This window comes from Bos indicus x Bos taurus, chromosome 29, assembly GCF_003369695.1.
Source record: "Bos indicus x Bos taurus breed Angus x Brahman F1 hybrid chromosome 29, Bos_hybrid_MaternalHap_v2.0, whole genome shotgun sequence".
Classification (NCBI taxonomy): Eukaryota; Metazoa; Chordata; class Mammalia; order Artiodactyla; family Bovidae; genus Bos; species Bos indicus x Bos taurus.
The window spans coordinates 403,520-428,956 of NC_040104.1; the positions used below are offsets into that span (position 1 = coordinate 403,520).

A 25,437-nucleotide genomic window follows, 5' to 3' on the forward strand; every position below is an offset into this window, starting at 1 on the left:
CTCGAGAATATTTGCGGATTCAGCTGAGGCCCCGCCCCCGTTGCCTTGGCGCCCAGAGCCCTCAACCCGCGGCGCAGGAACTACCGAGTCGAAGGGAGCGCCCGGCGGAGGAGGGCTCCCGGAGCCTCGGCCGGGGCACGGGGGCCGACCCCATCAGGTGAGAGCCGAGCGCACCTTTGGGTCTGGGGCCGCAGGGCTACAGTTTACCCTGTGCCAGGGGGAGAACGGAGGCCGAGGATGGAGCGGCCACGACAGGGGGGTCCCTGTGATGTCAGATCTGCTTCCCTGGGGCCCATCCCACAATCCCTGGCCCTGCTGAGGGTCTTGAGGTCACCAGTACAGGAGGAACCTCAAGCCCTGACCTCAGAGGGGTGGTAGGTGGAGGGGACCAGGAGAAGCAGCGAGTGCGGCCAGAAGCTGACATTCCCTGTGCATAGGGGAAGAAGGGCCCCCAGGTTTCCAGCCTGGGGCCTCAGGGAGTGGCAGGGCAGGAGGGGATCAAGGCCATGAACAGAGTGGACAGGTCGAGGCCAGTGAGTGAACGTGAGGGGACAGTGTCTTGAGAGCCTCAGCCTCCTACCCAGGCCCTGCTCCTTGGACCTTAGGACCTCTGGCTAAACGGGACCATACCCTGGGCCAGGTCGTGGGCAGGACCTCAGGTCAGCTGCTCTCAGGCACAGAGGGAAGAGGGTGGCCCACTGGCTTCCCAAGCTGTAGACTGGCCAGCCCAGACCTTTCCCAGAGCCCCAGGCTGGCATCCTGGGGTGGGGGGCAGCATCTTCCCAGGGGGCCTGGTGCTGGGGTCGTCCTTTGAGGCTCAAGGACTTTCACCAGCTGGAGAAAAGCGGGCAGCAGAAGAACTTTTGGAAAGAAATCCTGGCCAGAAATTTCATGAATCTCTTCCCTGAGGCTCCTCTGCATGGCTTCACCTCCTTGGGTTCCTCAGTGTGTGGTCACTCTTCACACGTGGGCATCTGGTAGCCCAGGCAACTTCTCCCGAGGCCCACCACTCCCTGCCACCCTCTTTGACAAAGGGTGACACCCCTCACCGCCCCGGCCGGGGTGGGTGGTTCCAGATGCAATGTGGAGGGTGAATCGTGACCACCCACAGGGGCTGATAGACAAAAGCAGTGGCCGGAAGCTGCACCTGCCGCGGTGACTGATGTGGGGGGAACGTTCCAGGGCCCTTGCTCTGCACACTGCACATGGCAGGTGAGCCTGGTTCTGCCCACACAAGAACCCACACTGTCTCAGGCAAGGCGCTCACTCAACTGAATGAGTCGTAAAACACCTAGGGCTGCAGGAAGGGCTCGGTCTTAGGGAATAAGTCCAGGAAGGGAGAAGGGAGCACAGGCGGGGGGCCAGTGACGCCTTGACCCAAGGTGGACAGAAGTAGCCGAGATGGCCCACACAGTCTTCTGGCTCTACTCACAGAGATGATTCCAGGGTCTGGGGCCAGGTACAGGCACCTGGGTCTTCAAGGGGCAATGCCAGCTGAGGCTGGTGCAGGTGGGCCCCCTCCTCTGTGGCCTGGGGGTAACACCAAAGATGGGCAGGGTCCTAGGGAGACCAGCCCACAAGGGACCGTCCAGAGCAACAGGCCGGGCACCCCTTTTGGAGAGAGTGGAGTTGAGCATGGAGGGAAGAGGGGATTGGAATGAAGACCAAGCATTTGCATTGGAGGGACCCAGAGGGCCCCCAGTGTTGGTCACCACATGGCTGTCTTCCCCCATCAGCCGGGCCAGGATGGCTGAAAGGACCTAAGGGCCAGGGTCCAGGCTGACAGCCCCACCGCCTCTGCGCTGCTCACTCTGAGCCCTGTGGCCTTGGCCCAGCCTGTCCCAGGTCCCTCGGGCACCGTGACCTGACCAGGAGGCCGACTCGACTCTCTTGCAGGCGCCGTCTGGGGCCACATGCCACCCTCGTGCCCAGATGTTTGACCCACGGTGGGAAAAGGCAGCTGCCTCCTGGTGAGGGGGTTTGGTGGGCACAGGGGTGGGGGGTGTGCCCGAGACCCTGGTCCTGAAGGCCCCAGGCTCAGAGACCATCGGTGGAGGACAACACGAGGCCCGAGGCAGAGCTGGCTGCTACTCCCAGTGGCAGAGGAGCAAATGGGACCTGGAGGCAGCGCCCCAGGCTTGCAGCCTCCATGGGGCTCCAGAGGGGCAGGCTAGCGCCGGCACCCCCCCAGAACCCTGAAGGATGGGCAGAGGCTCCGGGAGGGCGGCCTGCCCAGGCTACAGCGCGAGTCCAGGCCAAGGGAGGGACCGTAAGGGCCCAGGCAGGCTCTGGCTTCATTGTCGGGCCTTCTCTGGGCCAGAGAGAGGCTTGGGGGGCTTACTGTGTGCACAGACCTGTCAGCGGCTCTGCAGGGTCTCAGCTGGGCTGTGGATCAGAGGAGAAGCAGAGGCTGACCGGCTTTGCTCTCTGCCTGCACCCAGGAGGTTGGGTGTGAATGGACCAGGCCCGGGACGGAGCCCACGGGTCTCGGCCGAGCACTGCCAGCATCCAGGTTCGGGAGCTGAGCTCGCAGGGCCTGCACAACCCCCAGCCTCAGAGCAAGGCCCCAGGCCGCAGTGGGCACGGCCACAGCGAGCAGCTGGCGAAGGAGTGCCTGTCGCCCGCCAGGCTGGTGAGTGCGGGGCTGGGCTCGGCTGGCTGCCAGATGCCCTCGGCCCCCAGGGCCCCTGCTCCCCCCGGGGGCCAACCCCAGGTGCCTGGGGACACAGAAGTCCCTCGGCATTCAGGCCAGAAGGGCCCAAGCCAGGCCCTTCCACGGATTTGTTGTGCGTGGGGCTCCAGGGACCCTGAACCAGATAGAAGGGCCTTCGTCCTTGTGGAAACAGGGTGACAGGCCCCCGGAGCACGCAGCACGCAGACTTCACAAGCTGCGAGCAGAGGCGGGCAGCAGGCATCTGGGGGCTGCTCCGGCGGGGTGGCTCAGTGCCCTACTGATCCAGCTGTGGAAGCCTTTCTCCCAAACCTGGGGTGCTTATGGCAGTGCTTATGCTTACCCCCCCCCCACCCTGAGGCCCCGAAGGCTCTGCAGACCCTCTGACTGCAGGCTCCCGCCTGGCGACCCCAGGGTGCAGCCCTGCACTCCTGGCAGTGGGGCCCTTCCCTTCCTGGCCACACCCCTCACCCGCCCACCGTTGGCCATGCTGAGGTCTCGGTGCAGTCCAGTGGCCCTCCACCCCTACACATGCCTGCACCCATGTGAGAGGCACACGGGAGGGGACCCTTGGCGACCCTGGGGTGACGCAACCACCAAGAGTCCGCAGAAGGAAGCCTGGGTGCCCCAGGACCCCACCCACCTTTCCGACCAACTTGAAGGGCTCACACTGTCTGGTCACTGCTGGTGGATGGGACATTCCCGAGGGCCCCTCCCCAGCCCCCATGGCCCCCGTGTGCCTGCCCTCCAGCCGGGCCTGCAGCACAGCAGTGCCCAAGGTCTGGGTCCAGCATGGACCCGTCACGTCAGGTCAGCTGCCGTACCAGCCCCTACGCTGGGCGGGCGCCTTGACCAGGGCCACCCCGCCCACCCTGGAACCTGCCCGTCCTCCACCCAGCTTCTGGCTGGGGAGACTCACTGCCTGTGTGAGAGAAGCCCGGACTCCTGGTCTCTGATGACCACGGTCAACCTCGGTCCAGGCCGTGGCCCTCGGCGGGCGTGCTTCCTAGCACACTTGTATCCAGTGCCAACCATGCAAAGCCACTCCACTGGCAGCTGCTGCAGCATTTCTGTCTCTGCAGACTCAATCACTGGAACCGGGGGTCTCAGGCCTTGGTCCTCCAAGCACCACCCAAGGGCAGCAAGTGCCTGGCAACCGGTTTCTCCCCGAGGCCGAATCTCATGGGGTCTTTCTAACTCCACGCCTTTCTTCATTTTTCTTGTCACTGATTTGAGTTGAGAAGCCGTTGTATTTTTCGAGCCACAGGTCTCAGAACGCCTGGGCTCTCCCCATTCCAGCTGAAGTTTGCCTCCTGCAGGGCCTCATCAAACGCAGTGAGCCGTGGCCGGTTCATTCTCCCCACATCTTGCTGGGCACCTCTCTACCCACCACCAGAAGTTCACTCTGTGTGTCTTCTGCCAGCCAGGTTTCCACTGGAAACTTTTTACCAAAAAATTGCATTATCACATGACCTGTGTCTCCATCTCTCCAGTTTTAGTAACACTCATGTTACTAAATATGTTACTCATGTTAGTAATCCCTCACCCCCAGCCCTGCCACCAGTGCCCAATCCACGTCATTCCGTTTTTGCTATGGCAGCTATTGGAGCTTCATCTAGGTCTCCAAGTTCTGTATGAGTCAGCTATTGCTGTAGTGACGCCGTATAACAAACAGTTCCCAAACTCAGCAGCTTACAGTATAAGTGTACTGTCCCCGGGTATGAGGGAGGCTAGGGCTTGGCCGTGCTCAGTGGGGCGGGGCTCAGGCCCCGAGCTGCACTGGGGCTGTTCCGTGGGTCTCATTAGGATGAAGCCTCCCCCCGGGCAGGCCCTGCTCTGGCAATGGCCCCACCAGCCACACAGGGTCACGGCCTCCACTCTTGTTACATCACACTTATGGGCCAGCCAGAGCTGACTGTGGCTGGAGTTGACGTGGGTGAGGCAGGGAAATGCCCGCACCTGCTCCAGCCTTGTAGCCAAAAGCAGGAGTTTCACTGGGAGGGTGGGATGGAGGGCGTGTGACTGCAGTCTAGGTTCCAGGGCTGACGCCCCTGACCCCTGCAGCAGGCCCTGGCCCAGGTTGATGACCTCCGACTGGTGAGCATGCTGGAGATGTGTGTCAACACCCGTGAGAGCAGCCTGGGGAGCCTCGGTGAGAGCCCCTCCCCACACACACCCACCACCATCCCGGCCAGGCTGCACTTGGAGGGTCTGCCTGCTCGGACCCTGCCCTGGTCATTGGATGCCCCCTCTGCACGGCCCGCCCTGCACACCTCTCTCTGGGAACTGAGGACAGAGACTGTGTCGGCGTCCTGTTCTCCGAGGCAGCCCTGACTCAGAGCCTCCTCCCGGGGCCCTAGGGTCCCCTGCTCTGGAGCCCAGGGTGTGAGCCAATGGAGGTTCTGGCCTGGCTATGCCTGCAGGGCCCAGGGGCCAGTCGCGGGAGTGGCCTGGGGGCAAGACCCACGCTCGGTGCATGGACGCCAGCTGGGACCCCTCCCGCCAGAGTCCGGTGCTTCCATGGCCTCCTGTGTGGCCCTGCCCACTCAAGGCGCCCTGTACACCCTGGCCTGCCTCGTTCGAGCAGAGCCTCAGGCGTCAGCATGTGGCCCCAAGGCCGCCCTAGGCCTCAGCAGCTAGAGGCTGCAGGGACCAGGGCGCTGGTGCCACCGAAGGGTGGCAGGGCCGGCACTGACCTCTCTCCCTGTGCCCCACAGGGCTGCACCTGCCCAACCTCAGCCAGCTGAAGCTGAACGGCAGCTGCCTGGGTTCCCTGAGGTGAGTGCCCCGGTGGTCTCGGCCTGGGGGCCCCCGGGCATCCTGCTGTCTCTGGCTCTAACGCCCAGCCCTGGTCCTGCTGAGGCTGATGCACTCTGCCTGGAGCCTGCGGGCTGGCTTGGGCTGCTCACCGCAGGTTGTGCGGTCCCCAGAAGAGCCCACCGACCTTTGGCAAAGAAACCCCCGTCCATGAGGCTGGACAGTGCATTGCCATCTGGCTTCAGGATTTGGGGCACTCCCACACCCTCACCACCAGCCGGGCCTCGGGCCCCACGTGAAACACAGGAGCATCTTGATAACTAGTTTAAAAGACAAAGTGCAAAATGAAGGACATAGTAAGATGTTTACTTACTTGGTCGGGCTGGAAAGGACGATGCTGAAGTAATATCAGAGTTTATTTGCGATTTTGAGCAAACGGAGTGTTTTATGCAGCTAGACAGCTGTCCTGAGGCAGCAGGAGGCCAGCTGCAAATCTAGAAAGTTCTCCTGATGTTTTAAATGGGCTCTGAGTGTCCAGTTATTTTCAGGGGAGAAAATGAAGTAACTCGTGAGCAACTGTCTATTTATACTGCTGGTTATTTATATAAGGCTCCCCTCTGGCTCAGCTGGTAAAGAATCCTCCTGTGATACAGGAGACCTGGGTTCCATCCCTGGGTTGGGTCAATCCTCTGGAGAAGGGAATGGCTACCCACTCCAGTATTCTAGCCTGGAGAATTCCATGGACTGTACTGAGTCCATGCAAAGAGTCGGACACGACTCAGCAACTTTCACTTTCACTTCACCTTCAGCCATATTATGACAAAGACATCAATCCTGTAAGTTAACAGAGACAAAAAAATCATACTTTCTCCGTCATTAAGGCTTACACATTAGCTCAAAGAACAATAAAAATATATAGAAAATATATGAAGAATGGAAACTATAAAGAGAAGTGGAAGATATGAAATTAAATACGATGTACCATTTGTAACGAAACAAAATATTTGATTTCAAGCAAAAAAAAAACACTAGAAAAGTCAATTCCAGGAAAAATTGCATCATAAATTTTATGTAAAAATGCGTTCTGTTCCTTAATAACAATAGTACAAAATGCAGGAAATCTTTGTTATCAAATCCCGAAACTTGGCCAAAAAGTTTGTAGATCTCCATGGTGTGACAGTGAGCTAGTATCTGTGAAAGGGACCCGACTCAACATGACGGTCCAAGGGGGCAGTGTTCCAGCTTAGCCGACACGGATGGCCGAGACTCTAAAGCCTCAGCGGTGTTACGGGGCTGGGAAGCGTCTCGTGTGATGACTGTCACTTCATCCAAAGCTAAGGGGGAATTCAGCCCCTGAAGGTGTCCTGACATGAGGACTGGTGGGGCCGACTTCTGGGCCAGCCAGCACCCGGCACGTCCTTCCTTTGCCAGGACTGCTGGGTGGGGAACCCCAGTGACACAACTAACTTGGGGACTATCGCGGTGACCAAAGGGACGGTCTTCACTACCCCTTGACCATGGGTGTGTCCCCTTATGCCGACTGTTCAGTGAGTCCTGCCCTCTCCTTGTCTATTTCTGTGGGCTGTTTGTGTAGCCTGGGTGCACTGGAGACTTTGCGACTCTCCACCCTGCCTCCCCTACCAACTCAAGCAGAGACCCTTCATTCTGACTTTCTACCCATCAGCTCCGGCTGGTGCTAGGGGAGTTTTTCAGGAGGTTCGCCCACCTCTTCCCCTCCAAGGCCTTGGAGACAGTCTTCTCTTCTATTCATTTGTGGTCTCACTTTTTACTTTGGGGCCTTTAATCCTTCTTATCTCCCGTTTGCCCCCACTCCTGCTGTAAGATGGGGACCCAGTTCCACTCCGCAGTGCCCGGCGGGTCCGTGTTCCCCAGGCCACAGGGGCACGCTGGGGAGGTGAGAGCTCAGTCTTCACGGCGTGGCTCTGTGCTTCTGTGCTGCGACACGTGACCCTCATCAGAGTTTTCCTTTCTCCAAGCTGACCTAGCTGTTCCTGGACACTTATTCTTGCCTTTGAGTTTTACAATCAGTTTGTTGAGTTTCACACATCCTAATCCTTCGGGATTTTTTTGGGGGGGAGTGGAGAATTTTTAAAAGTCACATGTTCAGTTGATTTTTAAGTTGCATACATCCACGAAAATGGTATAGCTCTCCATATTCATGTGCGCGTTTATGTTTTTAATAGACTCTTTATTTTTTAAATTGGAGTATAATTGCTTTACACTGTTATGTTAGTTTCTGCTGTACAACAATGTGAGTCAGTTTTTTTGTATACACATGCGTGCATGCTAAGTCATCTCAGTCGTGCCCAGCTCTTTGTGTTCCCATGGACCAGAGCCTAGCAGACTCCTCTGTCCATGAGATTCTCCAGGCAAGAACACTGGAGCGGGTGCCATGCCTTCCTCCAGGGGAAACTTCCTGATCCAGGTATCAAACCTGTGTCTCCTGCGTGCAGCCCTGCATTGCAGGCAGCTTCTTTGCCACTGAGCCACCAGGGAAGGCCCTGTATGCACATACCTCCTCGCTTTTCAGTTGCCCACTGAAGGGATAAATGCTTTCTCACTGCTTAGGCCAACTGGACACAGGTTTCTGTAACTTGCAGCTGAAAGCATTCCAACTGATAAACTTTAAAGAAGATGTTTGAAGGCTATTTCTGCCTCATCAGAGCATCACAAACTAGGCAACTTGAACAGCAGAAATTGACTCAGGTCAGGGGGTCACGAGTCAAGATGAAGGTGTGTCTCCTGGGGCAGAAGGAGAACCTGGCTTGCTGTTTGCTCCTGGGGGCTTGCTGGCCATCTTTGGCGTTCCTCACCCCAGTCCCTGCCTTCACCTTGTGTAGCCTTCTTCTCCTAGTGTCAGGATCCAAATTTCCCCTTTTTAAAAGGACACCAGTCGTATTGGATCAGGGCCCACCTCATCTCCACTGGGGCTTCCGGGTGGTGCTGGTAGTAAAGAACCCACCCGCCAAGGCAGGAGACATTAGAGATGCAGGTTTCATCCCTTGGTCAGGAAAATCCCCTGGAGGAGGGCATGGCACCCCAATTCAGTATTCTTGCCTGGAGAATCCCATGGACAGAGGAGCCCCCTGGCTACAGTCCATGGAGTTGCAAAGAGCTGGACACCACTGAAGCAACTTAGCACATGTGCACACATCTCTACTAATGCTATCTGCAGAGACCCAATTTTCACATCAGGCACCTTCTGAGGTCCTGAGGGTCAGGATTCAGCACATGGATTTGCAGGGATGCAGTTCATCCCACAACAGGAAATGTGCCCTTCTGTGCCATCAGCTGGTAAGAACGAGAAGGTTCCCAGCATTCTTCCTGTGTTTCTTTGGCCAGAATTGTGCGACGTGTGCACTCTCTTACACTAGCCACTCGAGGGGATGGAACTGTGATTGCAGCGGGCTAACCAGGACCCCCACCTGTGCACCCCACTGCCGCCTGGGACAGGGCAGGACACCAGCCTCTTCTGAAGGCTGGGCTCCCTGAAACCAGAACTGAATTACTTCCCACATATTCATAGTGTTTTGATAAAATCCTGGATGAGGCCCTGTCTCTGTGGTATTCTGTTTGGTCATTGCAAATTTAGAAAAACACTGTGCTGATTTGGGATAGATTTTTCTAACCAATAAAACAATTGATTTTCATAAACGGGTCTGTTACCTCTGGTAACACTGTACCTTTGTTTTGTATTTAAACATTATTGCCAAAGTCTCCTGTTAGTTCAGATAATTTGTTAATTCAGTTGGGTTTCTATATTGATGGTCACATTATCAGCAAGTTGCGAGCACTGCCTTTCACTTTAATCTTCCTGCTTCTCTTTCTTGTCTTCTTGCTTTGGCCAGGACCTACTAGCCAACATGATGTTAAACAGTGGCAATCACAGTAGCAGGGGTCCTTGGTTTGTTCCTGATCTTAACGGATATGCGTCTGGGTTCTTCTGCATCTGTTGACATGATAATAAAGTGATATTTCTCCTTTAGTCTGATTGTGTACTGGATTCCATCGACAGATTTTGTAATTCATCCTTACATTCCTGCAGTAACACTACTTGATGAGCTATTTTTAAATCTGTAGCATTAAAATATTTGCTTCACAATTTTCACATCTGTCTTTGTGAGTAATAGCCCATTGATGGTCCAATTTGTACTTTTCTGGTCCTGGAATCAAGGACTGACTCAGACCCACGCTTCTACTGTTCTTTTCAATTGCCTAATTTTTCTTTAGAAAAACTTCTGTATAAGAAATTATTGTAGAAGACATTGACTATTCCATAATAGAATGCACTTTAAAACTGATCCAAATCCGGGGACTTGGCAGGGGCGGAGAGGAGGGAGGGCGTTAGTGACGGTCTAATTTCCTTAGTAGTTTTTAATCTACTTTTCTTTCCTTTTTTAAAAAAGCATGTATTTATTTGGCTGCATTGGGTGGCGCGTGGGATCTTTGTTGCCTCATGTGGGATTTTTCGTTGCAGCGTGTCGGTTCTGTAGTTGGGGCGTGTGGGCTCAGTACTGGTGGTGTGTGGCCTTAGCTGATGTGAAGCAGGTGGGACCTGACTTTCTGGCGCAGGGGTTGAACCCATGTCTCCTGCACTGCAAGGCAGATTCCTAACCGCTGGACTGCCAGGGAATGCCCTAGTTTTCTGTCTTTCGATACCAGGTCTCTGGGTTTTCAAGAATATTGGTGTATAGGTGGTTCTTAATGGTCTTTTGCTATTTTAAATTGCTCTCAAGACCATAATTATTCCTCTTTTTAAGTCCCATACATTAATTTGCATGGTCCCTCTGTTTATCCTTGATCAGTCTTGCCAAAGGGTTGTCTGTAAGTTTTTAAAGAGTCAGCCTTGGGCTGTGTTTATCTTCTCTGATTTTTCTGGTTATTACTAGTATTATTCTGATACCTTTAACAATTTTTAAACATTGACTAACTTATTTATGGCTGCCCTGGGCCTCCCTTGCTGTGTGCAGGCTTGCTCTGGTTGGCACGAGCAGGAGCTCCTCTCTAGGTGCGCAGGCCTGCTCATCGTGGTGGCTTCTTGGTGCCCAGCACAGGCTCCTGGGCACGTGGGCTCCGGGAGGTGCGGCACGCAGGCCGCAGGCTCAGCGGCTGCAGGCAGTGCCAAGGGAATGAGCTGTCCAGGCGCCTTCAGGGGACGTTCTGAGAGGCACAGAAGAACACATGGCCTCTTGCACCCTCAAAACAAAAACAGCATTCGACTTATGAGAGAACAGCTAAGGGCGCTTAGGAATTAAATGTGTGATGCTAACAGCAACGTGGGAAGACAACGGGACCTCCCAGAAAGCAGAGGAAAGGGGCAGGCTTGGAAACGGGAGAGAGAGGGGCTGATGACGAGGCCACACGGGCGAGGCCGAGCTCCAGACGTGAGAGTAGAGGACATTAGGAGAGAAAGCAGACGAGTGCATCCCAGGAGCCGATGGAGAGCCCTGGTCTGCCCACCCGCGGGGCAGCGGCCACCATGAGGGAGGTGGCACAGACCAGTCCCAGCGGGGAGGGGTTTTCCTGCAGGCACATCTGGGCTGGGGAGGGGCTGCAGGGGGGAAATCATCCGCAAGAAAGGCCTGGGGAGAGCGGGAGGGAGGGCCCCCGCTGGCCCCGCTGGGGAGGCCAGGTCCACCACAGTGGGCAGCTGCCATCTAGCACAAGGGCGACCTGCAGCCAGGCCTGGGCCCTCCAGCGGCTGCAGCCAGGAGGGAAGGCAGGCAGCCGGGCGCTCTGGAGCTCCTCCTCGGCCCGGAGGCCGCACAAGCCGGTCCCAGCGGCCCCCGCGTCTGGAGACAGCAGATGTGGGTGGCGGCGGGCACAAGGCAGGGCACAGGGCCTGTGCAGTCACCGACACAGCCCCCCACCCCGGGACAGCACTGACCAGCGCCTCACCCCAAGACAGCACTGACCAGCGCCCTGCCCTCTGCAGGGACTTGGGCACCTCCCTCAGCCACCTGCAGGTGCTCTGGCTGGCTCGCTGCGGCCTGGCCGACCTGGATGGCATCAGCTCCTTTCCTGCCCTGAAGGTGGGCCTGCCCTGCCCTGTCGGGGGTGGGGGGCGGACAGGGGGCAGGAGGTGGGTGCGGCCCTGATGAGCACCCCCTCCCCTGCCGTGCCCCCCAGGAACTCTACCTCTCCTACAACAACATCTGGGACCTGAGCCCGCTGTGCCTGCTGGAGCAGCTGGAGGTGCTGGACCTAGAAGGCAACTGCGTGGAGGACCTGGGGCAGCTGCGTTACCTGCAGCTGTGCCCGCAGCTGGCCACACTCACCCTGGAGGGCAACCCACTCTGCCTGTGGCCAGGCTCTGGCCCAACCCACCAGGTGCACACCAGCAGGCGGGAGGCAATCTGTGCTGCCAGCTCCTCGGCCGGCCAGGGGACTGCTCTGCCCACCTGAACGGGCCGGATGGCAGCAGATCCCGGGGGACCCGCCCAGGGCACGTCGGGGCCTCCTCACCAGGAGCTCCTCCTCATATTGCTGGGGGCCCGGTGGCCGCCTCCATGTCCCCCTAGATTCCAAAGGGCCACACATACCCGGGCCAGGCCCTGGCTCATGTGTGCTCCCAGGAGAGGTCTGTGCACACGCCATGTGGAGCGCAGTCTCCACGTGGAGTCATGTGCGCACACCCTGCAGGCCCCGTTCAGAGATGCCCCTATGCTGGGGGCTGCGCCACCTCGGCCAGAGCTCCCTCCGCCCGCCCGGCTGCTTCCACCGCCCACGGGGCTAAGCTCCAAACTCAGGGCAGCCCTGCAGGCCAGAGGGCAGCCCTGGACCCTGGCAGTGAGCCCGGAGAGTGTGATCATGCGTGGGCAACAGCCCAGGGTCCCAGCAGTCCCTCAGGTTCCAGAGTGACCCAGGCGGGCCTGGCCCCAGCAAATCCCGGCTCCCCAGCCCCGCCCACAGCGGGGCTGGGGGAGCAGCTCAGGCCCAAGCTGGCCTGATGGGTCCCCTGGACTCAGGCCCGCCCCCACCCGCAGGTGCCCCAGGGCTACAACTACAGGGCAGAGGTCAGGAAGCTCATCCCCCAGCTGCAGGTCCTGGACGAGCTGCCTGCCGCACACACGGGCCTGCCGGCCTCTCAGAAGCTGGACCAGGACTGGCTGCTGGTGAAGGAGGCTATCAAGGAGGGCTGCACCCTAGACAGCCTGCTCCCCAGGCCGGGTACACGCAGCCACGTCCAGGCGCCTCGGGCTGGGGCCACCCCGCCCCGCCTGCGGATCTCACCTGAGAGCCCCAGGAGGGGCTGCACCCCGGTCCCGCCCGCAGGCTGCCTCCTGTGTCCCTTCTCAGACCTGACCCCTTGTCCCCAGAGTCCTGCACACACACAACCCCAGGCCAGGACACCCTCCCTGGGAGCAGCCTTGGTGCAGGCCTCCCCCACCATCCACAGAGGGAAGGGAGAAACCTGCCATCCCGTGACTCGGGCCTCAGGCACACTGACGCAGGGTGGTGGGCTCCGTGGACGGGGTTCAGCTCGGGGGACTCCTGGCTGATCAACTGGCGTGCGCCTTGGTGACCTCTGATTTTGACCCTCGGGCAGATCAAACCCACGGCTCCCCCATGTGGAGACTGAGCCCTGAGCTGTGCCTGCCTGAGACCCAGCCCTGGGCCCCCAGGCGCGGGCCTCTCTCCCTGCTGGTTCCCGGGATGCCCCTGCCTGAAGGCCTCCTTCCCAAGGGCCCGGCCCCAGAGGATGGCACCAGCAACCTCACCCACGGTAGGTGATCCGCCTCAGTGTGAAGCTGCCCTGAAGCCCTGAGGCCCCAAACCAGGCCCAGCCACACCCTCTTCTCCAGGCGCCGGCCGGGTCCTCTGTGGGAACCCCACCAAAGGCCTGCGGGAGCGTCGGCACGGGTGCCAGGTACAGCCTGCCCCCACGGCGGGCAGCACCCAGCCCCCAGCCCCGGCAGGCCGTGCCCTGAGCCAGTCCTCTCCCTTCCCAGGCTGGGGTGCACCCAGAGAAGCTGCCCTCTCCCAGGCTGGAAGAACTGGCCCCCAGGGCCTCCGCCTCGGAGCCTGACCCTGCCGACGATCATGACCTCCTGGCCTGGGCCGGGCTTCAGGCTTTGAGGGAGCTGCGCCTGCGGTGGGTGCCACCTGCCCCACACCCCAGCCCTGCCACCCTATGTGCTCTGACCAGGGCGGGGTAGGGGGGCCTTGTGGCTGGGACCTGCCTTGGCTGAGTGGTTGCTGGTCCCCGGGTGGCTGGAGGGTCGGGTCACGGGAGCCCAAGGCTGCCCCAAGTCACACTCCTCTGGGATCTGCTCCAAAGGAGGAGCAGGCTGCAACCTCCCCTGCCCACACCCCAGCCCCCTTCCCAGTAGGTGCCCAGAGTCCTGGGAGGAGGGGGCCGCAGGCCCCTGGGGCCCACAGAGGGGCCCTGAAGAGCAAGAGGACGAGGCTGGGCCCAAGCCTCACCGCAGCCCCCCAAGCCTGGCCCCAGGTAGCCTGCCTGACAGAGCCAGCACCGCAGAGCAGCACCGGGCTGAGGCGGGAGGGGCAGGGAGGGCCTCTCCTGGGGGTGGGGGCTCAAGTTCCCCTCCCCTGAGCCCAGGGGCCAGGCAGCCGGGTCAGCTGGCTGAAAGAGGGAGAGGGCAGGCCCTCCCGACAAGGGAGGTGCATGCGGAGCCAGAGGGGCCCTGAATGAGAGTGAGTGGCCCGGGGAGGGGCCAGGGCCAACACATGGGGCAGACCAGCGGAGGTTCCCGGGAGCACAGCGCAAGCCCAGCGAAGGGAACAAGGCCCCCAGGTGGGTGGGCAGGAGACCACGGTGGGGGGTGGTGGGTGGCAGCTACTGCCTTTCCTCTGCAGACAGGGCCTGTCCTGGGCTGGGGCAGAACTAAGCCAGGCAAGACCCTCCCTCAGGGACACTGGCTCGAGTGACCGTGGCTGAGCAGAGCCAACGCGTGGGCTGTGAGGCAGAGAGAAGGGGCGAGGGGGGCTTCCTGGAGGAAAGGTTTGAACCGACTTGCAGAACAACTGGGCAGGCAAACCCGGGCATTTGTAAGCAGGGGCTGCAAGGTCGGCTGAACGACCCTGCGGAGCGGGGGGTGTCGGTGGGGGGGGCACCAAAGAAGCCAGGACGGAGCAGGGACAGGGCCGAAGCTCCGCACTGGCTGTGCTGCTGCTGTGCCTGGGGGAGGGGCTGGGGAAGGCGGGCCTGAGACAGCCAGGACCTCACCACCTGGTTGAGGCCGGAGAGGAGAGAGCGAGGGAGCGCGGGCAGGCAGCCTGCAGGAGTGGCTGGAGGAGTGACAGCCAGTGAGGGACAGAGAGGTGCTAGGACCTCCTACTCCAGTCAGTGTCCAGGAGGGCACTGGGCGATCACGAACACACCCACCCAGCCTGCCCTCGGGTGGGTGCCAGGGCTTCGCTGCCCGGGGGAGGTTTGGGAATGACCCCGGCACCACCTGCCTGTGAGCAGACACTACGGCCCTGCTGTGGGGCCCGGCCCCGGTGGCCCTGTCTGACCTGCTGTCTTTCTTCCTTTCCCAGAGTCTTCCAGGACCTCGGGGTACAACCTGATCCCCTGTCCCCCCAAGTCCTTCAAGCCAGACCGGGGCCGCAACTCCTGGGGGTCCACAGATCTGCAGTTCCGGGGGCGTAGGCTCAGAACCCTGGGTAGTTTGGGGCCTGGCCTGGGTCAGGGGCTGGCTCCAGTGACTGCTCTGAGAGCCCGAGAAGTGACCTCAGGCCCCAGTCCTCAAGCAGAGGGATGTCCAGGCCCAAAGCCAGCCCCAGACTCAGCAGCCAGACCCCCAGCCTCCGGGGCATGCCGCACCTGACACTGACCACCCCAGCCCGACCCCACCCTCATGTACACCCCTCCCCACTGCCAGGCCGGCCTGGCGGGTGGCCAAGGGCCCCAGGGCAATCGTGGAAGGCCCAGCTGCACTCCGGCCTCATAGAATCCAGAGCACCTGGGCGAGCATGCTGGGCAGGGGAGAAGTGGGCCTGGTACAGGAGAGGACCCTCTTGGTGGAGGGAAGTCAGGAGCTGGGACCACCAAGAGGGGAAGAGGTAGAGCCCAGGAGAGAATGCACAAGTCCCCACCACTGGCCCTGCCGCCCACCTATTCCGTGAGGCCCGGCCTTCCCTGAGGAGCAGGCCTGAGAGAAAGCAGGTTGGGCCCCGGCCAAAGTGGGTGGAACTGGGCCCTGGCCAGTCCTTGGCCAGCCCTCCAGCCACCCAGGGCTCTAAGCCACCCTTGGGCTGCTGCGATCCCAAGTAGAAGCACTTGCCGTCGGCCAACCCTGGTGGACCGGTGGGGTTCCCTGCGTGGGGATGGGACGACAGCTCCCTCCTCCCGGAAACCAAAGGAATCATTTTCGACTCTCAGGTGTACAGAAATGCGGTTTACTTGGTAGGCGGCGTTCAATAAATTATGCAGCCGGCACCGTCTGCCTCCCGTGCTTTCTTCCTGCCCCACCGCCACAGTCGTGGAGACTTGGGGGCGCAGGCCGCCAGGCCCGGCCCTACAGCGGCCAGCGAGTGTCCACGGTGATGGGCGGGCAGCTGAGGAAGCGGAAGCCGAACCTGCTCTCAGCCGTGCTCTGCACCGACAGCGCCACCATTGGACAGCCGCAGTCCACCCTCTTCCGGCACACCTGGGGGGGCGGAGCCCGAGAGGCCGCTGGACGGGAAGGGACGGGGCCTGGCAGGGGGCGGGGGTCTGATGATGGGCGTGGCCTAGTGAAGGGGCGGGGTAGGAGGGCGTGGCCTGATGGTGGGGCGGGGCCTGAAGGTGGGGCGGGGTCTGAGGGTGGGCGGGTCCTGGTGGAGGGCGGGGCCTGAGGGTGGGGCGTAGTCTGAGGGCAGGGCCTGGTGGAGAGGCAGGGTCTGAGGGTGGGGCGGGGCCTGAGGGTAGGCGGGGCCTGAGGGCAGGCGGGGCCTGAGGGTGAGGCCAGGGACCCGGTGGAGGGGAGGGGTCTGAGGGCAGGAGGGGCCTAAGGGCGGGGGATCCTGGTGGAGGAGCCTGAGGGCGGGGCCTGGTGGAGGGGCGGGGTCTGTGGACGTGGTCTTAGGGCGGGGCGGGGCGGGGCACTCACCCGGATTTTGTGGTCCTTCCTACCCTGGCAGTCCTGGAGGCCCACCCCGACCTCTGCTGGGAAGAGGATGGGTGGGGTGGGCCGGGCGCCCCCTCCTTGCCGGCCGCCCCTCCTCCACGTTCCTCCCAGCTGCGCACTCAGCACTCACCGGGGATGGGGATGGAGGGCAAGAGCTCTGGGTGGGTCTGGGCCACGTCCTCGGGCCATACTGGCGCCTCCCGCTGGCGGAGGAGCTTGATGGTACTCAAGCGGGGCAATTGGACCCTTGGCCTGGCGAGGGAGGGGTCGTGAGAGACAGCCTGCCAGCGGGAAGGGGTGGTCCCGGGGCAGACGCGGCCTGGGGAGGTGGAAGACCTGAGGGGAGGCCAGAACAGGCGGAAGGGTGGGACCTGGGGAGGTGGGGGGCAGTCCTAGCAGGGAGTCTGGGGTCTTTGCCAAGTCCTGGGCGGCTAACCCTAACCCTGGGGAGGAAGCAGGCACTGAAGGACCCGCGGTCCCCACCCCGGCCTCCGGCGCCCAGCCCGGGCCTCCCGCACCCGACCCTTGCGCGGGGGTCGAGGCTGGGGCTGATGCTCCGCAAGGTCAGCTTCGGGCCGGGCCTCTGAAAGTGGGAAACAGTCGATGGACAAGTCGGTGTTGTCTGCGAAGATCCTGGACACTGGGGTCACGCAGTGTGGGGACTGGTGCTCGCTGAGGACCTACGAGGCCGTGGGAAACACGGAAGTCACCCCTACTCCACAAAGCCGGCCCGTCCCCCCACCCGCGCTGGGACCTGCTCTGACCTCGCCTTGGGGGTTCAGGAGGAGGGTCACACAGCTTCGGCTGGAGTAGAAGTGGACGGGCTCCCGGCCCAAGGAGGAGAGCTGCTGCCGCCTGGTACTGCAGGGCCCCTCACCCCACACCTGGGAAGAGCCGGGGGGTGAGGGGCACCGGGTGAAGGGCTGGCCGCTGGAGGGCTGGGCCTCAAGGGGCGCGGGGAGCGGGGCTCACCGTGATGTGGTGCCGCGGAGGCAGCAGGGTGCTGGGTGGGAAGCGGTACATGCACACGGGGAAGTCGAGCACCAGCTGCTGCAGCACGAAGCCGCCCAGGTCCACCGTCTCCTCCAGCGACTGGTTGAGGATGCGCACGAACCTCTGGCGGCGGCTAACCGCCATGATCTTCAGGCAGGAGCCCGAGGGGCTGGGGCTGGAGTGCAGGCAGGGGCTCTGTGCCAAGTCAGTGGGGTCCCTTCCGCCACAGTCCCTCTAGGAGACCTGACCCTGCAGTCCCAGCTGGGTCCCCTCCTCACCTTGGACAGTGCCTGGAATGCCAGAGATGGGAATCCACCCCAGACTCAGGCTCCGGGCCATTCTTGCCCTGTTCGTCTGAGTGGGTTTTCTGGAGATGCACGGAGAGGCGGGCTGCCTGGGAGGGGACCCCCAATCTGGAGGGTCCAGGGTCCACCGAGGACATCTCCTGTGAGGCTGGACCTGGCCCGCAGTGCCCTGAAGGTCCGTGTGGGAGAGGAGCAGCACTAGGGATCAGATCTGAGCAGGAGGGATAGTGGGCCCCCGCACCTGGGAGAAGCAGAGAAATACCGTGCAGTACTTGGTGGGGGGTGGGGCGGCCAGTGGATTCACGCCAGAGCACAAAGGCAGCGGCAGGAGTCCTCCAAGCCCACCCTAACCCCCAGGGACAGGGTTGGAGAGGCCCCCACAGCCTCACACTGGGCAACCGTGAAAGCCAGGAGGTTAGGGGGATGTCCTTCGGGGCTTGGGGCAGAGATCACAGTCCTGCAGGCGTGGGAAGGGGAAGAAACCAGGAGAGACCCGCCCCGCTCCACCTTCGAATGTTGCCTGACTGTCCCTGCAGAGGCTCTGTGCCCGCGCCTCCACCTGCTTGGCAGTGTGGCTAGGCACTTGGGGAGGGTCCCCTGTTACTTTATGCACGCGATTATGCGCCGCCAGCTGGCTGTTGCTGGACTCGGAGTCGGCACCCCCAGAGCTGCTGGTGCCCGCCAAGGGCAGGGAGCTCCACTCGACACTCTTGAGATTGTGCTCTTGGTGCCTACAGCACAGCTCTGAGCTCCACTGATCAGGCGGTGAGGCTGTTGGGAGCTGCGAGGTCCGGGGGTGCCTGCAGGTCATGACCAACTTGCTGCCCAGACCTCTGGCTCCTGGACACCAGCTCTGCCCCCATCTGACCTCCATCAGATGGGGACAGGGCCCACCAAGTTGTGGCCCCAGTCCCTAGGACCCCACCTGAGCAAAGGGCTCATGGGTAGACAGTTGACCCCAGAACGATTTCCCTTCATCCCTGACTGCAAGCTGCAGGTCAGAGAACTGACGCTTGGAAAGTTTAAATGACCTGTCCCCAGACACTAAAGGATGGAACTGGACTTTGGTTCATCCCAGCCAAGGCAGGCCCTCCCCTCTTCTACCTCCCCCTGGGGAGTCCCCATCCAGTGCAGTTACTTTTGATCTGAGCTGGACTCGAGGTTGGTGAAGAGGTTGGGGTACCGGTGTGCAATGCTGTTCCAGTCCACATCCTCCAGCCGGAAACCCTGGCCAGGGAACAACAGGCAGGTGACCTGACGCTCCTGCAGGACTGCAGATCCAAGAACATACCTGGAGGGCCTCATTTACCTCCCCAGCAGTGGGGGCCTGATCATTCTCAGAGAAGTCACTGAGGTCCATCAGGGTCTCTGCCGTCACCACCTGCAAAGGGGACAGGAGGCCAGCAGGCAGGGGCTGGGGCGGGGAGCACAGCCCTCTGCCCAAGGCCACTCTGCCCTCCAGCCTCCCCAGCACCTGAGGCACACACTTGCTGAGAGCCAGGTGGGAGGGACCACAGGCTTGGTTGCTGGTCCCTGGTCCAGGAGGCAGGCCTCCAGGGAGGCCAAGGCCCCTGAGTGGAAGCACCAGTCTGAAGGGGGCAGCCAGCTGACCAAGGAGGGTGGGCTGGGGGGCCACCCATAGCCAGGCTCACCTCCACGCTGCCCGTGGAAGAACGCAGCACGCGGCCCACCCAGGAGGAGCGGGCCAGCTGCAGGAGGCAGGACTTCTGGAAGGCCTGCAGCTCGGCTTCCAGCTGCCGCAGCGCGTCCTCGGCCTGCTGCAGCCTCTCCTCCAGACGCTTCTTCTCCTGCTCGGGTGGGTCAGCAGTGGGCGGGGCCTTTCGACCCCTATCCTGGCCCGCCCCACCCTGGCTTGGCCTCACCCCCCGCCCCGCCCCCGTCCCTGATCCCTCTTGCCCTTCACCAGTTGGGCCTTTTCCTTCTGTGCTTTCAACTCCAACGTCAGCTTTTGGACCTGGTTTTGCAGGAACTTATCCTTACTTCTTGAGCTCCTAGGGAAGGGGTAGTCTCAGCAGCTCCACTTCTGGGTCCGCAGCCTCTTCACTCATTAGGGTGCCCCGGCCAGGCAGGCGGGTCAGGCCCTGAAGACGTCTGGGTCGGAGGCCGGGTCTAGGCTGGGTTCAACACCCATCAACATGCTTGGGAGCTAGGGTCTGGGTGGTTTACAGTGTATTAACTTCTTTAGGGTTAGGGCAGAGAAGGCAGTGACACCCCGCTCCAGTACTCTTGCCTGGAAAATCCCATGGACAGGAGCCTGGTAGGCTGCAGTCCATGGGGTCGCTAAGAGTCGGGCACGACTGAAGCGACTTAGCAGCAGCAGCAGCAGCAGCAGCAGGGTTAGGGCAGGGGATCAGAGCCAGGTAAGGACTGGGGCTAGAGGCATAGGTCAGGGTCAGGGCAGGGGTCAGGCTTGGTGGTTGACGTTGGAATCAGACATAAACCCCAGGTTAAGGACGGGCCGGGGACTGAGTGGGTGGGGGACCAGTGCACACCACTGACCTCTCGGCTGGAAGCCCAGCCACCTCCTGTAGGATACGGCAGTGTCGGGCTTCACGCTGATTCTGGATGGCCCACCGCAGGGCCTGGATCTCCAACTCCCTCTGCCCCCAGAGCAGCCGCAGGGTGCGGGGGTCCAGGGACTCCAAGGCCGACCTGAAACACCAGCCCCCCTCGCTGCTTGGTCACCGTCTGGCTGGCCTGACCCGAGCAGCTGACCACACCCCTCCCCTCCTTACTGCAGGTTGATGGAGGAGACCATCCTGGTGGAGCTGGGCTTGGCATTCTGAGGGTGTGTGGAAGCCACAGGGTCTGCAGCGGCGCCCACTGGAGGCCCCATGTGGCCACTCACTGGTTCTCCGTCCACCAGAGACGCGAGAGCCTCTTCCTCAGCGTCTTCAGCCTCCTGACAAGACTTGGGGGCCATTCTTGATGTTGCTGGGGGCGCGTAGAGGAAGGGTGCTGGGGCTTCACCGGGTCTGGTGTGTGCACCCTGCAGGGCTCTCCGTACACAGCCAACCTTGTGTATGATGCCCCCAGACGGCCCTGCTGGTTCACGGGGTGTCGCTCTCCAAGAGGGGGTGCGCGTGTGTATGTGTGTGTGAGTGTGCGTGTGTGTCTGCCCCACTGAATGGCACACTACTAGTCACCTGAGTGTCTACACCTGCGCGTTTCTGAGCAGACCAAGGCAGCAGGCCACCCCACCCCTGGCACAATGTCCTTGGGTGCTCAGCCATTCCCTGTCATCTCTTCTCTGTCACCCTTGCCTCCAGGACCTGAGTGCCTGTCCCCCAGCCTAGAGCACGGGTCCCCAAAGGTGCTGGTCCTTCACTGGTGCGGTCTCTGTCCCCTCAGAGCCGGGGTCCTCCCCAACACTCACCTGAGGCCTGAGGTCCAAGCAGGCCTGGGGAGAGAAAGGAGCTACAGGGTTGCCATGGATACCAGCAGCCAGAGGGGAGGGGCTGTTTGTTACCAGGAGCCTCCAGGGAGACCCAGACCAGGGCCCCAGGTGAACCCTGGCCCCGTCCTTGTCCAGCCTGAAGGAGAAGCTGTGAGGGGCTGACCGACAGCCCAGCTAACCTCAGCAGACCCAGGAGACACAGAGTGACCCACAGGGCCTGCCACCATCACCCGCTCAGCTCAACAGCCCCAACCAACCCTGGGGAGGCTCCCGTGGGCCCTCCCTGGCTGACCATGGCAGTCGGTGGGTGTTGGGGGCACTGCTGCTCTGTGAGTGTGTCCACAGGCCAGAAGGACGGCGGTGCTGAGCATGTGACCTCACTGGGGCCCAGCTGTCTGGGGAAAGGGAAGAGAGGGAGGGGTGAGCCCTGAGGACCTGGGCCAGCGGCTTGCTGAACTCTGGCCCCAGGGGGCCCCTTCATGCCCTCCCCCGCCCCTTTGCCGTACTGACTGCTGTGCCTTTAGCTCCTAAGCCCCAGTACAGAAGCCTCCCTCCCGGGGTTCACCCACAGCACTGGAGTGACTGTGAGGAGCTTTGGGACACATAACGACAACGATAGTATCTAACTGAACGCAGAGTTCCAGAGAAGAGCAAGGAGAGGTCAGAAGACCTTCTTAAATGAACCTGCAAAGAAATAGTGGAGAATAATAGAGTGGGAAAGATCACATATCTCTTCAAGAAAATTGGAGATGCCAGGGGAACATTTCATGTGAAGATGTTCGTGATAAATGACGGAAACAGTAAGGACATAACAGAAGCAGAAGAGACTAAGAAGAGGTGGCAAGAAAACACAGAAGTACTATACAAAAAAAGATCTTAATGACCTGGATACCCACGATGGTGTGATCACTCACCTAGAGCCAGACATCCTAGAGTGTGAGTCAAGTGGGCCTTAGGAAGCATCACTATGAACAAAGCTAGTGGAGTTGATGGAATTCCAGCTGAGCTATTTAAAAATTTTAAAAGATGATGCTGTTAAAGTGGTGTACTCAATATGCTAGCAAATTTGGAAAACTCAGCAGTGGCCACAGGACTAGAAAAGATCAGTTTTCATTCCAATCCCAAAGAAGAGCAATGCCAAAAATCTTCAAACTACCACACAATTGCACTCTTTTCACATGCTAGCAAGGTCATACTCAAAATTCTTCAAGCTAGGCTTCAATAGTATGTGAATTGAGAACTGATGTTCAAGCTGGATTTAGAAAAAGCAGAGGAACCAGGGATCAAATTACCAATATCCATTGGATCATAGAAAAAGCAAGAGAACTCCAGAAAAACATTTACTTCTGCTTCACTGACTATGCTAAAGCCTTTGACTGTGTGGATCACAAAAAACTCTGGAAAATTCTTCAAGAGATGGGAATACCAGACCACCTTACCTGTCTCCTGAGAAATCTGTATGCAGGTCAAGAAGCAACAGTTAGACCCAGACATGGAATAACAGGCTGGTCCCAAATTGGGAAAGGACACATCAAGGCTGTATTTTGTCACCCTGTTTATTTAACTTCTATGCAGAGCACATCATGTGAAATGCTGGGCTGGAGGAGTCACAGGCTGAAATCAAAATTGCTGGGAGAAATTTCAACAACCTCAGATATAGAGAAGGAGAAGGCAATGGCACCCTACTCCAGTACTCTTGCCTGGTAAATCCCATGGACGGAGGAGCCTGGTGGGCTGCAGTCCATGGGGTCTCGAAGAGTCGGACACGACTGAGCAACTTCACTTTCACTTTTCATGCATTGGAGAAGGAAATGGCAACCCACTCCAGTGTTCTTGCCTGGAGAATCCCAGGGACAGGGGAGCCTGCTAGGTTGCCGTCTATGGGGTTGCACAGAGTTGGACACGACCGAAGCGACTTAGCAGCAGCAGCAGCAGCAGCAGCAGATACACAGATGATACCGCTCTAATGGCAGAAAGCAGAGACAAACTAAAGAGCCTCTTGATAGCGTGAAAGAGGAGAGTGAAAGTGCTGCTTTGAAACTCAACATCCAAAAAACTAAGATCAGGCATCCAGTCTCATCACTTCATGGCAAATAGAAGGGGGAAAATGTAGAACCAGTGACAGGTTTTACTGTCTTGGGCTCCAAAATCACTGTGGATGGTGACAGTAGCCATGAAATTAAAAGTTTGTTGTGTGGATCACAACAAACTGTGGAAAATTCTTCAAGAGATGGGAATACCAGACCACCTTACTTCCTCCTGAGAAATCTGTATGCAGGTCAAGAAGCAACAGTTAGAACCAGACATGGAACGGACTGGTTTCAAATTGGCAAGGGAGTACTTCAAGGCTGTATATTGTCACCCTGCTTATTTAGCTTATATGCAGAGTACATCATGTGAAATGCCAGGCTGGCTGAAGCACAAGCTGAAATCAAGATTGTCAGGAGAAATATCAATAACGTCATATATGCAGATAACATTACTCTTATGGCTGAAATCGAAGAAGAACTAAAGAGCCTCTTGATGAAAGTGTAAGAGGAGAGTGAAAAAGCTGGCTTAAAATTCAATATTAAAAAAACTAAGACCATGGCATCCAGTCCTATAACTTCATGGCAAATAGATGGGGAAACAATGGAAACAATGAGAGACTTTATTTTCTTAGGTTCCAAAATCACTGCAAAGGTGACTGCAGCCATGAAAGTAAAAGACACTTGCTCCCTGGAAGAAAAGCTATGACCAACCTAGACAGTATATTAAAAAGCAGAGACATTACTTTGCCAACAAACGTCCTTCTAGTCAGTTATGGTTTTTCTAGTAGTCATGTATGGATGTGAGAGTTGGACTATAAAGAAAGCTGAGCGCTGGAGAATTGATGTTTTTGAACTGTGGTGTTGGAGAAGACTTTTGAGAGTTCCTTGGACTGCAAGGAGATCCAACCAGTCAATCCTAAAGGAAAACAGTCCTGAATGTTCATTGGAAGGACTGATGCTGAAGCTGAAGCTCCAATACTTTGGCCACCTGATGCAAAGAGTTGACTCATTGGAAAAAACCTGATGCTGGGAAAGATTGAGGGCAGGAGAAGGGGACGACAGAGGATGACATGGTAGGATGGCACCACCGACTCAATGGACGTGAATTTGAGCAAGCTCCGCGAGTTGGTGAGGGACAGGGAAGCCTGGTGTGCTGCAGTCCATGGGGTCGCAAAGAGTTGGACACAACAGAGCGACTGAACTGAACTGAACTGATGGTTTTTCCAGTAGTTATGTGTGGATGTGAGAGTTGAACCATGAAGAATGCTGAGAGCCTTCAGCTGAGCAGAAGAATTGATGCTTTCAATGTTTTGTGCTAGAGAAGAAAGTATATTAATCCTGAATATTCCCTGGAAAGACTGATGCTCAAGCTGAAGTTCCAATACTTTGGCCACCTGATGCGAAGAGCCAACTCGTTGGAAAAGGCCCTGGTTCTGGGACAAATTGAAAGCAAAAGGAGAAGGGGGTGACAGAGGATGAGGTGGTTGGATGGCATCACCAACTCTATGGACATGAGTTTGAACAAAGTTGGGGGAATAGTGGAGGGCAGAGGAGCCTGGCATACTACAGTCTATGGGGTCAGAAAGAGTCGGATGTGACTTAGGGGCTGAACAATACCGAATAGCTCCCTTGCCCCTGGACCTGGACAAAAGTGAGCCCCAGACCTGACCCGTAAGACCATGCCCTCTGCTTTTTGCCCCACCTTCATTCCCTCACCATGCATTCATTCAGACTTTCAACTTTTGCTCCTGCAGGGCTTGTAGTGGGCAGGAGGGAGAAACCCCCGCTCTGGGCCAGTCTGACTTGGGCAGTGCAGGTTCTAGGCGTCCTTGCTGCTGATCCACACAGACAGCACTGAGACTATGAGGGACTCCGGCTGCCTCGCCGGCCTGGGGTCTCCGGGCAGAATAGCAGGACTCGCCTGGCGGAGGAGTGTGTTTACAGCTCGGGCCAGCCTTGGGCCCCACTGAGCCTCAGACAAAGAGCCCAAGGCCTTTGTCCCAGTCAACCTCTTGGCGGCCCCCTCCCCCATCAGGATTGTCAGCCTGGCAGCAGCCGGAGAGGACCAGCGGCCAACCAGCTCCACTCCCTCCCGTCTTGAGCCCCCGGACTCCCGCGCGTCCCATCACGTCCCAGGCGAGGGGAGGGGCGATGTCAGCCCCGTTGC

The 25,437-nt window shown here is 59.1% G+C and overlaps 2 protein-coding genes across 6 annotated transcripts; one reads left to right on the top strand and one right to left on the bottom strand.

Annotated features, from left to right (window-relative positions):
- LRRC56 (leucine rich repeat containing 56) lies at positions 1–15,854 on the top strand. Of its 5 annotated transcripts, XM_027531711.1 has the most exons (13): positions 1–157; positions 1,112–1,212; positions 1,897–1,970; positions 2,442–2,632; positions 5,389–5,449; positions 11,385–11,481; positions 11,579–11,779; positions 12,436–12,619; positions 12,999–13,175; positions 13,255–13,319; positions 13,402–13,544; positions 13,768–13,901; positions 14,954–15,854. In XM_027531711.1, exons 3-13 carry the CDS (start codon positions 1,933–1,935, stop codon positions 15,241–15,243), a joined length of 1,581 nt encoding a protein of 526 aa, XP_027387512.1. In that variant the 5' UTR covers positions 1–157; positions 1,112–1,212; positions 1,897–1,932; the 3' UTR covers positions 15,244–15,854. The 5 variants fall into 5 exon arrangements, with proteins under 5 accessions (XP_027387512.1, XP_027387511.1, XP_027387509.1 ...); XM_027531710.1 differs by lacking the exon at positions 1–157 and having other exon boundaries at positions 179–1,212; XM_027531708.1 differs by lacking the exons at positions 1–157; positions 1,112–1,212 and adding an exon at positions 4,736–4,823 and having other exon boundaries at positions 1,891–1,970.
- LMNTD2 (lamin tail domain containing 2) lies at positions 15,799–25,437 on the bottom strand. Its single transcript, XM_027531716.1, is given in 15 exon segments — positions 15,799–16,065; positions 16,507–16,562; positions 16,655–16,776; positions 17,008–17,204; positions 17,289–17,408; positions 17,497–17,692; positions 17,796–18,241; positions 18,244–18,622; positions 18,961–19,049; positions 19,132–19,203; positions 19,475–19,630; positions 19,747–19,834; positions 20,343–20,495; positions 20,579–21,635; positions 24,987–25,437. Coding segments are annotated over 14 exon segments (2,394 nt in total). The 5' UTR covers positions 20,767–21,635; positions 24,987–25,437; the 3' UTR covers positions 15,799–15,933.

Coding starts and splice junctions, on each gene's coding strand:
- LRRC56 (XM_027531708.1), top strand. CDS start 2,456: ATGGACCAGGCCCGGGACGGAGCCCACGGGTCTCGGCCGAGCACTGCC. Junction 13,176..13,254: donor CACCAGCAACCTCACCCACG/GTAGGTGATCCG, acceptor CCTCTTCTCCAG/GCGCCGGCCGGGTCCTCTGT. Junction 13,902..14,953: donor CCCCCCAAGCCTGGCCCCAG/GTAGCCTGCCTG, acceptor TTCCTTTCCCAG/AGTCTTCCAGGACCTCGGGG.